General features: G+C 38.4%; 2 protein-coding genes across 2 annotated transcripts in view; one reads left to right on the top strand and one right to left on the bottom strand.

The window, feature by feature from the left end:
• Positions 1–14,283, top strand: part of scaper (S-phase cyclin A-associated protein in the ER) — a 137,286-nt gene that overhangs the window by 11,677 nt on the left and 111,326 nt on the right. The window lies entirely within an intron of this gene.
• On the bottom strand, positions 2–14,222 carry rcn2 (reticulocalbin 2). The gene is made up of 8 exons (XM_057835805.1): positions 14,073–14,222; positions 8,648–8,794; positions 8,455–8,557; positions 8,187–8,383; positions 8,003–8,116; positions 5,153–5,246; positions 228–367; positions 2–151 (listed from the first exon to the last, which is right to left on the bottom strand). Exons 1-8 carry the CDS (start codon positions 14,157–14,159, stop codon positions 8–10), a joined length of 1,026 nt encoding a protein of 341 aa, XP_057691788.1. The 5' UTR covers positions 14,160–14,222; the 3' UTR covers positions 2–7.

The following is a 14,283-nucleotide window of genomic DNA, read 5'->3' as shown; positions in this document are numbered from 1 at the left end:
TCTGAAGTTATAATTCATCGTGTGACAAGTGCAAATGTCTGCCATAGTCAGTCACTTCACTGTTCATGAACATTTCTTGGTTTTTCAAGACTTCAGCTTCTGAGATTTGCTTGTCTCCATCTTGGTCCATCTCCTTAATGAGGTGAAGAGCCTGATGAGAATAAATGCTTTTTTTATTTATTTATCAAATATAGACTATGCAACACTTAGCATCCAACAAGTCTTACTTCTTCCCGTGCTGCACCATAACTGTTGGGTGCTATCCAGCGGAGTTGCTCATCTCGATTCAACATTCCATCTTTGTCTTGATCATAGAGGTCTTTGAAACGCACAGTCTCCTCAACCTCCCACTGTGATGGGGCGTCCTCTTTAAAACACAGGTCAGTGCACTCATGGAGAAAAATTATAGGCTAAAACTTTAAATTCTAATTTTATTTAACACAAAGTAAGTGATGGTAGTATGGTAAATTCATACAAAATATTGACAATACAGCAGAACATTATATAGATTTTCTTATGCATCCTTATACCTAAATCAGGGGTGTCCAAACTACAGCCCATAGCAAATTATGAAAATATCATTGAATATTGCTTGCACAAGAAGCTTGAGTTCAGTCTACTTTCTGTTGAACTAATGGAGCAAGTCACTTAAACAGTGCCTCTCCATTAGCTGAGATTATAATATAATGTGTATGTGTGTATATATATATATACATATATATATTAGAGCTGGGAATCTTTGGGCACCTAACGATTCGATTACGATTACGATTCAGAGCTCCGATTCGATTATAAAACGATTATTGATGCACCCCCCTCCTTTTTTTTTTTTTTTTTTTTTAAATAAAGTTTTGTACATTAGTTCCAAAATTGTTCAAAAATACTCTCAGGCTAAACCAAACTACTATTTCAGTATCAAGTTAACATATAGCAGTAAACAAATATACAAAAATAACATTAAATAAAAAAACTCCAGTCCCCATTCTGTATCAGCAGCTTTAAACTACATTCAATTAATTTAATGTTGTGAATCAACCGTTAAAGTTGTTAAAATTGCTCCCGTTATTCCATAATTTCCCTTTTGTCTACTTTTGACATGTGAAAGTTTTAAAACTATTTTAAAGATAGATTCAAGTCAATATTTTACCGATTTAGGAGTATTTTAGATAAAAAGTTAATTAGGTTTGCTTGGAAGGTTCGCTACAACAGCATTGCAGGGAAGTTTACTGCTTTAAGATGGCGGCCGTTTACTAACGCCCACATCTAGCTTTTTGCAGATGTGCTGCTACCGCTACCGAGTCTATAATCCATCTAGTCCTATATAAATGATATCTACCGTAACATTATGTAGCTTAGCTGTACTTGTAGCAGCTTTTCGGCAGCAGTCAGGTATGTTGTTGTGTTTTTTTATCTCGTGGCATGAGTTGAGCTAGAGCCGTGAGTTGAGCGTTGGCATTACCCGAGGGGCCGGTTAATGAGAAGCATAATGTTTAGTTACTCCCGCTCCGTTCCGTCCCGAAGTCCGCGCGGCGCGCTGAGTGTGTTGTACTTACGCTTTACTTGGCATATTTCAATAATCGGAATTTGGATGTTTGTGAATCGTTCTCGAATCTTCCACGGCCGAATCACGAATAATCTAAGAATCGGAAATTTTGCACACCTCTAATATATATATATATATATATTAGGGCTGTCAAACGATTAAAATTTTTAATCGAGTTAATTACAGCTTAAAAATTAATTAATCGTAATTAATCGCAATTAATCGCAATTCAAACCATCTATAAAATATGCCATATTTTTCTGTAAATTATTGTTGGAATGGAAAGATAAGACAAGATGGATATATACATTCAACATACGGTACATAAGGACTGTATTTGTTTATTATAACAATAAATCAACAAGATGGCATTAACATTATTTACATTCTGTTAAAGTGATCCATGGATAGAAAGACTTGTAGTTCTTAAAAGATGAATATTAGTACAAGTTATAGAAATGTTATATTAAAACGCCTCTTAATGTTTTCGTTTTAATAAAATTTGTAAAATTTTCAATAAAAAAAATAAGCTAGTAGCCCTATTCTGTCCTCAATGTGTGTGAGTACACAAATTGACAGATAGCGAACATAAGTTCCAAAAAGAAATCGGACGGTGTGGCAAAGTTGCATGGGCTTTACTTAAGTCATCTCTTTTTGACAGGAGCACGTTTCTTGTATTTTTGTAAAACTAAAAATAACAAGGCAATGTGTCAATAACTTGCATAAATCACAAAATAACATAAAATGTACACACACGTGTCCATTTGAGCAGTAGCACTAGCCAATTAGCTCACAAGCATCTAACAATGTTACTGCATTTCACCATATATGTGAACACATTTAAATACACATCATCAATAACTATCTAATGTTTATGAATATAAGCAAAGGAGGAATATAACTCACAAGCGATGCATGTATTAGACACAGTGTGATGGGGCTATGAGAACTGCCACTGAATACTGGATGCGGACGTTAGCTGGTCTGAATAGCAGTGAGTTCGCGTCGACATATAATCACGTCAGAAAAGCGCGCCGAAACCCAAATAATCAGCTGCACTGAATCGCCAGCAGAGGGCGACATTACGCCACATAACATATGCAAGTCACACCCAAGCGCCAGCAGAGGGCGGAAAAACTCCATAAAACACAATTAACAAGTTGGCCTTTCACTGTACTGACATTTAAATCTGTCTGAGCCGGCCTAGTGCGTTAATTGCGTCAAATATTTTAACGTGATTAATTAAAAAAATTAATTAACGCCCGTTAACGCGATAATTTTGACAGCCCTAATATATATATATATATATATATATATAATATATATACATACATACACACACACACACACACACACATATACATATATGTATATATATACACATTTCTGGGGGAAGAAAATCTTGAACAGAGGGCATTAAAAAAATTAAAAAGCAAAACCCTAACTGGAGGTGAGAGCATGAGAGAGCATAGTTAAAGATGCTATGATTTTAAAGAGATTAACGCATATTTACCTCTTTTCGACCCAAAAACTCCATGTATTATGTATCACTGAGTGTCAAGACACTGCTGTGAATGGCCACAGCCGGATTTTTGGGGGATTTTATGGGTGAAACGCGGTAATAACAAGGGTTGCAATGCAGAAGTCGCAGACATCAAGGAGTGGTCGAGATTTTTTTTTTTCAAATACTTACCCTTTTAAACGTTTTTTTCCCCCCAATTTCTCTTTGTTTGGATCGATTATTTATCAACTAAAATATCGGGGAAAATGCGAAAGTGACGCCCCCCCCAAAAAAGTGATCTATTTACAGACACTATTTTTTTCATTGTGACGTAATTTGTTTAAAAGTTTAAAATATACGAGGGAATAATTTTTTAGTCCTTTTTTTTTTAAACTAAATATTAGACATCAATTAATGATTCAAGCTAAAAATGACAGACATTTCGAATAATGAATACAATTCTTTTTATCTATTTGTTGAAACAAAAGTGGTTGCGGGACGTCTGCAAACAGGGGTCTCCAGGGTAAAACAGACAAATTAAAAATAGTTCGGGAGCTTAATGCCCCATGAATCTGCTATGGCAGTATATAGACATGTTTTTCTATCAAACACAACCGTTCTTTTGGCTTAAAATACACCAGTGCAAGAACAGAAACTTTTTTTCCCTCCTTGTTTTTGTTTTCCTCCATATATATACAGTATATATATATATACACACACACACCCACACACACACCTGACTATAAGCCAACACCCACCAAATTTGATACGTAAACAGCATTTGTTCATAGATAAACGGCACTGGACTATAAGCCGCAGCGATCCTCGCTGTATTATGGGATATTGACACCAAACGATATTAACCGATAACACTTTATTTGACAGGTGCATCACAGGACTGTCATCAGACCAAATGAACTACCATGAAGCTTTGAACCAATTAACTGCAAAACTTTATTGCTTCAATTTAGCCATCACTGCACTTTTGGGGAGAGACTGTTAACCTCTGCTGCCATCTGCTGTCAACACTGTTGTGGTCCAACATGCCTCCTAGCATACATTGCAGCGCTACAGGTGTAAATAACAATCAAAATTCATGTTCAGCGCTAATTATTTCTTCAATTACTGTTCCAGTTGTTTCATTAGTTGCTATTTATGATACTTGGTAACACTTTATTTGACAGTAGCGCCATAAGACTGTCATAAGACTATCATAATTATGCCATGACACTGCCATGAGCATTAATGAATGCTTATGACAGATGTCCTTTTGTGTCATCCGTCAAATTATCTCACTTTTGAATGGATGTAAAAGATCTAAGCTGGACATAAATGGTGTTAGTGACATAATTTGCCGAATGACACTTAATCACATCTGTCAAAAGCATTCATTCATGCCCATGATGATGTCAAGCCATAATTATTACGGTCTTATGGCAATGTTATGACGCTGCTGTCAAATTAAGTGTTGCCTATTAACCCAAATAAATTAACAAATAAGTCACACTGGACTACAAGCCGTAGGATTCAAAATGAGGGAAAAAAGTAGCGTCTTATAGTCTGAAAATTACGGTTTATATCTTTTGCAATATCCTCATACCCCTGGATTATAATGGCGTTATATTCATGACACTATGTGCCACAAATATAACGCATATAGATTATTTAGTTTCTTGTAGCCCTTAACTCATTCGGTGCCATTGACAGTTATAGACATAAAATCCATGTTAACTTGGAAGGTTGGCATCGAGTAATCATGTTTCACTGCTATTGATAGCGAGAGACATCCAATCCTATTTGATTTAGGAGCTGGCAGCGATCGTTTCCCCACTTAAATTGGCTTGGTCGTCTACCGGCGTCAATGGCAATCATTGAGTTAATATTTAAAAATAAATATATCAAATTGGCCCTTGCATCCTTCGATTTTTCCGAAAGAGGCCCTCGTACAAAGAAAAGTTTGGACACCCCAGGTCTAAACAGATGAAAAGATCACTGTAGTGTACATACTCCTCCTAGTGACAAAGTTGGCAAATGACAGTTTATCCAAGTCATGTCCCCTTGACAAAGAAGAGTGAATTATGACAATTCATTTGAGGATATGTACTCACCTTCACGTCGAATGTCACCAATAAATTCCTTGAGACTGATCATTCCATCTTGATCTAAGTCGTAGTCACTCAGCACATCCTCAATGGCAAAATCCTGTAATAAAAAGAAGAGGCTTGGAGAAAGACTATAAAATGCAGTACATTCACATTCAGATTGAAAATCTAGAGGCTTCCTTTACCACTAAACACGTTTTTGGAATTTGACTTGTATAACACAGTTGACAATAAAATATGTGGTTGCAATAGCGTCCATACACCCTTATACCTCAATAGGTGATGGTGTTGTTAACATTTTTAACTCTATATCGAAACTTGACACCATTTTCGATACTAAGTGAATAAAAAAATTAAGTGTTTTTTTTTTTTTTATTAACAAAGAAAATGCAAAAACATCCTACATTACTATTAATATCACAAGTACTGCAAAATCAAATTGCCCCCTTGACAACAAATTTCTTTCTATGTAATGTATATAACAAATGTCACCAATTATAACCATATTTAGGGGTAATACTGCGCAACACAATGTTAGATGGATACAAAAATAAAATTTACGGAACAGTTCCTTCTTTGTCTTCATGTAGAAAGTACACGACAACAAACTACGATGGGCTGAGTATCGATACTTTTGCAATCAAATATCGTTTCTATATTGTTCAACCCATACGAAATCAGGAAGTATAAACTGCATATTAATCTTACAGCTAGGCCTGTCGCGATAACAAATTTTAGTGTGCGATAATTATTCTCATAAATTATTGCGATATGCGATATTATTGCCCGCCCCCCCCAATTTTTTAAAGCAATTTACAATAACAGTGAGAATACTGTAATAATTTTTGATACGGAGGACACGATTTTTGATCCGATTCAATACATTTAATGCTCTGTAAAAAAAAAAAAAAAAAAAAAAAGATATTTTTTGTTTCCTTTTTTTTTTTTTTTTTTTTTTGCTAACGAGCAAAAATTAAATTGCCATCATATAAACACGCATTTTAGTGCATAATATTTATGTGCTTACTTCTTACTGATATGAAAAAAAATTGTATAAAAGTGCTGAGAACAATCTTTACTGTTTGTAAAGTGAGGCGGGGCACACTGTCGATTGCTACAGCTCTCTTAGCAGCTAGGTTTACTACATGAGCAAGACATCCTATTTGTGGTCCGAATTCATCTGTGTCACGTACAGTGTTGTTAATTTTACTTTAAAAAAGTAATTAATTACAGTTACAAATTACTTCTCCCAAAAAGTAATTGCGTTAGTAACTCAGTTACCTGAATTTAAGAGTAATTAGTTACTTGGCAAAGTCACTAGTGATAATTTTCATGTTTTTTTTGTTTTTTTTTCTCAAAAAAAAAAAAAAAAAAAAAAAAAAAAAAAAAAAAGGGTCACACAATGTGAAGTTTAAGGGTTTTTTGGGACAATTGGCCCTAGCCCAATTCTTTACCCTCCCCTTAACTAGACACAAGGGTATTGCGATAACTAGATAGTAATCTTTGCTATGTGTGGAAGTCATTTAAAGTTGTGAATCAACCGTTAAAGTTGTTAAAATTGCTCCCGCTATTGCATCAGTTCCCTTCTGTCTACTTTCAACATGTGTAAGTTTTAAAACTGTTTCATAATTTAAAGATAGATTTAAGTCAAGATTTTGCCGATTTAGGACCATTTTAGATTAAAAAAAAAAAAAAAAAGTAGGTTCGCTAGGAAGGTTCTCTACAACAGAGCTTTCCTGAGAGGTCTACTGCTTTAAGATGGCCGCTGTTTAGTAACGCATGTAGTCCTTAAAACATGTTGCCAATGCAGCCGTGTCTATCATTTGCATCTAGTTCTATAATATGTGATATCTACCGTATCATGTGGGCGTAGTTTGTAGGCTACAGTCAGGTATTATTGTAGCCACCTAGCATCGCGTTTGCAACGGCGTCTTCTCCACTCCTGCTGTGCTCTCTCGTCTCCGTGAGTCCGTCTCTCTGACTTTTTTTATTCAACCTACTTAGTAACGCATAGTAACGCACGCCTTTCCCGCCTCAGTAACGGTAACGCCGTTGCCAAGATGAGAAAAGTAATTAATTAGATCACTCACTACTGAAAAAAATAACGCAGTTAGTAACGCCGTGGCATGGATTGATTTGGCCTTCTTAACTTCCATTCAGTCATGACAGTTTAGAATTCATCGATTTAGTATATGGACTACGTGTCCCATAATCACTCTGGGCTCACGTAGCCAATGGCATGGTACGTAGCACATCTAGTTTGCCATTTCATGATATCTAGTGTGTGCGCGCATTAAAAAAGTTAGCAAGCGCCGCTGAAGTCACGTCTGCTCATTACTACACAACACCAGCATATGTGAATCGACTTTCATAAACAGGACGAGTTTGAAGCACTGCGCTCTTAATTTCATTCAGCTGTTCGTTGTCAAAGCGAGGTTGTTCGTAGCAGCCAAGTCGGTAACAATGTTTAGGCGGACTTCGTTGTAAATATTCGGCGCTGTGCAGAAAATTAGCCGCCCCGCGTGAAATGTCACTCCTGACGGGAGCGCCCACACGTCAACAACACCGGCGCGTCATAGATGGTCCACAGTCACTCCGGAGCACTGACGCGGCCGGTATACGTTGAACAATAGGATATAAAGGGAACGATTGGCTCCGGCGCTAGTTTTTGCCGGACCTGGAACGAAGATGCATTTTGCGCAGTTGGTAACGAGGAATCCGAACTTTTAACAGCACGTCTGCCGCACGCGCGCACGTCCACGCGAAGTGATAAATCGCAGCGGAAAAATTACCGCCTTCATTTTTATTTATCGTGCGATAAATGGAATTATTGCATATTGCGACAGGCTTACTTACAGCCATGTGATCCACTTCAGACGGGTGTGTGAAGGCCAAGAATTCGGTTACATTGAGGCCAGGCGTCTCGTCCAGGTCGGAGAAATTGAAGCGCCTCTTCTCCTTCAGGTGGAGCTGACGGGGATAAGAGAAAGCTTCAATGTTTGAATTTGTGACGGTGCGACAAAGATGTTGCTGCATGTACATGTCGCAGAGACTCTTGCTCCGGATCATCCAAAATGGTGCTTTCATCGAAACTAAAGAGCTGGTCATGGGCAACCATGTTGTACTCCTCCCATGATACAACGCCATCTTTGTCAGTGTCAAATTCGGTAAAACGCTCCTGTGCGTCCTCCAGGGCATATTTTCGATAGACATGCTGAATCCATAGTGCAATCTCCTCTATGGGGAAAACGACATTGTTTGTTTATCTCTGTTTTTTTCCAATAGTTAACACAATCCCAAATCCCAACCTGCACTTAGGAGTTTGTCAGCATTTTTGTCAATCTTCTTAACAATTTCCATCATCTTCCTCCTCTGCTCTTCTGGACTTAGGCTCTGTAACTCCTCTGTGTCCTACAAACCCATCAGAGAAGAGAAAATACGCACAAGGTGATCAAACAAACATAAAAAGGAAGGGGGAAAAAATCTGGAATTATTCACTACCTTCGCTCCAAGCAGGACATTCATGTCATGCTCAGAGTTTTGATGGTGTCCAAAATGAAGTTCATGTTCAGGAGAGCTTAGAACCACCACAAACTGAAGGGCCAGGATGACCACGGCCATCAAAGCAGGAGGAGCCATCTTGGAAAACTACAGATAATCCGTATTGTGTAATATACAACTATTGTTTGGCAGTTTGGCACAATCTTGGTGTAGTTATAAACAGTTTAACGGATTAAAGCAGGTTACACAAAACAATCGGGCCTAAGAATTTTCCCGTCTTACAGATCAAAGTCATAAAAGGCTCTAGAGCTGTGGGTTGATGACCCCTAGGCTAAACAGTACACATTTTGTTGAGAACATTCTGAAAGATTGATTTATCAAACTGTTAGATTATTGCTGTAAAATGAGTTGTTCTGGGATGTGCGACCTTGAACCTGTCAACAGTTTTTGTAGGACTAATCTATTTCCTTAGCCTTGCGATAACCTTGAATCATGGACTTTTTAGTTTAGTTTTTACTCCTTACATAATATGGCAACTGACAAATTAATCATCACAAAAGGGCGTAGGTTTGGTCTCAACATTGGTAGGAACGATATAAGCATAACCTGCATGTACACTTTTTGCTGGGGGCGGGACATTAATAAGACCAAACAGATCGGGCGAACGGAGGTCAAGGCTACATTTCTCACGAATATGAACCTAATTAATTGATAGGCAATTCAGAATCTGTACTGACCTATGCTTTCATATGTATTGGTTCAGGTGATACACCGTTCGATTCAAACTTTTGTTTTCAAAAACTACGAAAGAAACATTTTGAAAACTTCTAGATGTCTGGATTTTATTAGAAAATTAAAATTGCAATATTTGAACATAAATTATATTAACATACACAATAAATACAAACTTGTTAATCATCTCTTAACTATACATAAATGAGAAAAAGTAAACATTTGCCACTCAACACGGTTTGTCTAAATAAAGAAATTAAATATAACTGAAAAAACTTCTTAGTCAGGGAATAACAAAAATAAATAAAAATGGAGCTTTTCTTCAGGTAAAACTAGGCTTGCCACCCGTCCCTTGAAATACGGAATCGTTCTGTAATTGGGAATTGAAAGTTTATTCCGTATTTCACAATCGTCCCATAGGGCGACACCGCGCGACCCGCGGCTCCGGTGGCGGGCGGCGGTGCGCCCAGCCCATGCACGTCTGTCACACACAAACAAACACCTCCTGCGCTCATGAGTGACCACTGAGCCAACAATAATGAACAAAAAAGGGCAGGAGATATTAAAGACAGCAAGCCTGCCCGCTGCTGTCCGCCCTGCACTGCGCTTCACTTCCGGGTTTGTTGCCTAGTTACCTCGCTCGCTCTGTTCAGCGCACCGCCCTGTGCGTTTTCAAAACAAAAATGTCTTCTTCAGCAGCAGAAGCTCAGGACACGCCACCTCATCCTCAAAAGAGGAAACGTCTCCAAAAAATAGAGTGGAGTGGGAAGAGGGGAACCCGTGGCTAGATAGTCACTAATGATGATTATAAAGCGAACTGCAAGGCAGGCAGGAAAGTTTTTGCAGCGTCTCACGGAAGTGTAAAACAGCATGCTGCAGGGGACCTCCACAAACGGAATATAAGATCCCAGAAGAGCCTTCGTCACAATTATTTGTACCTGAAACATCCCCTGAGCTTGATTTGGTATGTTATTATGCTATTATGGATAACATATTGCCTATATTTATATTTACCTTCATACATCTTGCATTGATAGGAGCATAGCTAGGCTATTTCAGTTGCTACTATGGTTGATTATTTCCAGGAATGTTGATTTTTTTTTTTTTTTTTTAAACATGCATTTATTATCTATCAATCAATATGGAATGAATTTATGTACCCATAAAGAACATCATATTTTGTTACGCTAACTAATTCTCCTCATTTGGAATCATTCCTAATAGATTAACAGCAAATAAACACTGAATAAATAGTCCTACTGCGGATATATACTATCTATTGATTGATTGATAGTGAATTTGACATCATCCCACTCCTACCCTCTAAATTACTGCAGCTGAGGTGACACAGGTATACCACACAGTAAAACTTAGCCAGATAGAGCTAGTGCTGACTGTGGACACAGGCTCAATCAGAAGATTTTTATGTGATTCTAAAATGGTGATGAAAAAAACTTTGGGGAGAACAAAGCAAGATGCACTGTTGAAACAAGTCCTGGGTCCAAAGGCAGTGGGTGATGTGCTCAAGATCTTAACGTCACCCATCCCATTCTCCATACAGACCGATGCCTCGAATAAATTGAGCAGGAAGATGCTTCCCCTTGCTGTCCAGTACTTCAGTCCAGAGTCTAGGCTCACCAACAAAATGCTGGACTTCATAGATAATGCAGACGAGTCAGCTGATGGAATTGTAGCTCTCCTGAAACATTCCCTTAAGAAGTTTGGCTTGTCAATGGATCACATGACTGGATTCAGTGCCGAGAACACAAATGTTAATTACGATATTCACAACTTCGTTTTCACTAACCTGCAGAAAACAAAACAATCTGCTGCAAGGAAACTGCCATGCCCACATAGTGCACAATACAGTTTTCTCATCTAAAAATTGATACATTTCTATGCATTTTAGGAGTTTTGGGGATGCCCCTTTTTTTCGCCCGTAAGGCTTTGGGCGCGAGGGGGGCGTCCCTTATTTCTATTTCTGAAAGGTGGCAACCCCAGGTAAAACACTTCTGCTTTTGTCGAACATCACAGCCAAACTCAACAAAAAATGAAAGCTCCTTTGGGCTGCTTTAAAGAGCATACGACACGAGAAAAAAAGTCTTAAATGGCATTATTATGTGAATTAGAATCATATTTTGAGACGATTTGACTATATACAACAATTTAGCAAAGCGCAGATGACGAGAAATTAGTCTTTTAATCTGCCGGTTAGCAACGCCTACCATTATAGGGCTTTAGCGTCCCCAACAGGTGGATGACGTCAGCGGTAGACTGGGCTCATCAGATTTACTATTCAGCCAATTGAGGGGGAATTATTCAGAACGAGGAAAACGCGACGAAGAGAGCCGCAAAATGTCATTGTTTCAGTCTCTCTACTCCAATATTTTTACAGGATATTCTTTTTATCCAAGTATTTTTCCCCAATAGCTATATAAATGGCTTGAGAAGGACCAGTCAGCCCATCGAGGGAGAACTATTCACATCGAGGAAAACGCGACGAAGAGAGCGGCAAATTTGTCATTGTTTCTGTCACTTTACTTCAATATTTTTACAGGATATTCTTTTTATCCAAGTATTTTCCCCAATTGCTAAATAAATGGCATGGTCATGACAAATAACAGTCTTGTGCTGAATGGAATATGAAATAATAAAAATGCATTTATTCAGGACGACATGGCAAAATTACTCCATAATGGTCAAAACTGTCGACTTCACCTTTACTCTCGCACCTCCCGAACGATATTTTATGACACCTGAATCGGACATATGTCATTTCCCTTCCCCGGCTTCGGAGAATGTAAACAAACCAGAAGGCGTGACAGCTAGCCGACATGCTAACCCGAACCGAGTGATGTTTCAAAGTCTTCGAAGCGGAAAATCACACATAACTTGCCTGGATTATTTGACATGACGACCCGGTTGTCGATTGTCTTTGCGGATCGGCAAACCGCCCGGCGGAGAACAATTTACAGTTCGTTCCCGGGGGAGGGTGGCTGGAGTTGTTGTGCAGCTAACGTGCTGCTAATGAGCACGAGGAGAGCTTTTTACATGCCTATCAATGATCAAACGTAAGTAGTCCTTTATTTAAAGGAAGTTTGTAGTGTTTACTTTGTAATCGCTGTATTCGTATTTGACATAATACAAAACAAGATGTTTACTCACTTCCTCGTAAGTTCAATGGTCCCACAGTAAATATCCACGGTGAATGGGAACCTTTTGAAACTCCGAAAAGGCGCATACGCCTCTCCCTCATACAGAATGATTTTTCTGCAGCCGTTTGGCTGGCGTGATGCGAAAAATAAACATATTAATCCGCAAAATTAGCTGAATCCTTCGTCCTCATACACAACAGTACACTGTATAGTGAAGAGGACGTCTTCTACCGTACACGTCACAGCGCCTGCCTCCTCAATGCAAGACCGAAGCCGGAAGTCACTCATTTTCATGGCGCGGGATTCAAACAACTAAATAAATATAGCGATCGCTTCCACACACATCCAAGTGGTCCATATCATTCAGGGGCATAAAATACCGCGTGTATTATGAAATAAACATGCTTTTTCGTGTCACATGCACTTTAAGACCACGTAAATAAAATAAAAATGAAAATTGGCGAGAAGGGGCTAAACCTCTGTTCACTACATTTCTCACAGTTTAATTAAAGATAAAAGTAGAATACAAATACAGGCGGACAATTGTCTCCAAGCAGCTTCCTACTCAGGTTTTGCAAGTTAGCAAATTCACACAGTTTAGCGTTATGCTAATTCTGATGCAGGTCAGACTATCAGTAGCAAAATTAATGGTGTGTTCCACACCTCCACCTTTTTACATTATGTACAGTGGCTGCTGCTGGCTGAAAAAAAAAAATCTAATATATATCCTCTATGAAGGGGGCGGAGGAGGCGGCATGTTGTCGACATATTTCTGTCGGGCTGTGAGTGCGCATGTGTGTGTGTGGGTGAGGGGGGTGGCAGGGTCAGGTCATCAGCCAATCAAACGTGCGTTTGAAGAAAAAAAAAAAACTGTCACGTTCAGCAAGTGAAAAAGGTTAAAACCTTAAGTAAGTTACCTATATAATTGAAATCATTACATAATGCAAATAAGGTTGCTAAATAGTTGGTGGGGAAAATTTGAGCATCCTGAAAAGTTGCCAGTGCTATGTCCCTACCGTCCCAATGCAAACCTACGCCCTTCCTAATGAGGAATTAAATTTTGTGATTTGATGAGCCCTCTAAATTAAATTAAAAATCTTTGCATGGCATAGTATTTTTATGGGAAACGGTGGATTGAACCAAAATTAGCATCGTCCCCGCGCTAAAGTGTGTTATGTGCGTGAAGAGTGTGAACAAGTCAACGCCAATGAATGTTAATGACACGTAGTTCATCACGCCCTGAAAAACAATCGTTGGCTATTTTATACAGTATATCGGATAATAAATCGATAAATTAAATGGCCAACGATAGCTTTAAGAACAATAAGTTTATATACTAGTACTTATTAGGACAGGCTTAGTATCCTCTCAACAGAATATTAGACTACACCACTCCTGTGGACAGTCATACCCACTTTCTTCTGAGTTGTTTGGGAATTGGGAATCATAAACAACGATATAAAAAAACAACGTAGAAACCGAAAATATGGAAGAGCGTGTGATGTAGACAATATTGTCTGCTTAATATTTTCTGTTACCGTGAAAAGTTGTCCACAGTGGGCATAGCACGAGCTGAAGACACCAGACTCCGTATTTCCGGTTACAGACTTCACAATAATATACATAACGAAGCAAAATAAATTGCAAAATTATTATTCAAAGCGTGACAAGTCTTTTAACATTGTCGTAATCGACGGGTCGCCTGGATGCTTGAACAATGGCTCAAGGCAAAATGTCGTTAAACAGATT

Source organism: Corythoichthys intestinalis, chromosome 5 (genome assembly GCF_030265065.1).
Source record: "Corythoichthys intestinalis isolate RoL2023-P3 chromosome 5, ASM3026506v1, whole genome shotgun sequence".
NCBI classification, from domain to species: Eukaryota; Metazoa; Chordata; class Actinopteri; order Syngnathiformes; family Syngnathidae; genus Corythoichthys; species Corythoichthys intestinalis.
Note: the sequence above shows the minus strand (reverse complement) of the source record. Positions and strands in the feature narration are given on the sequence as shown.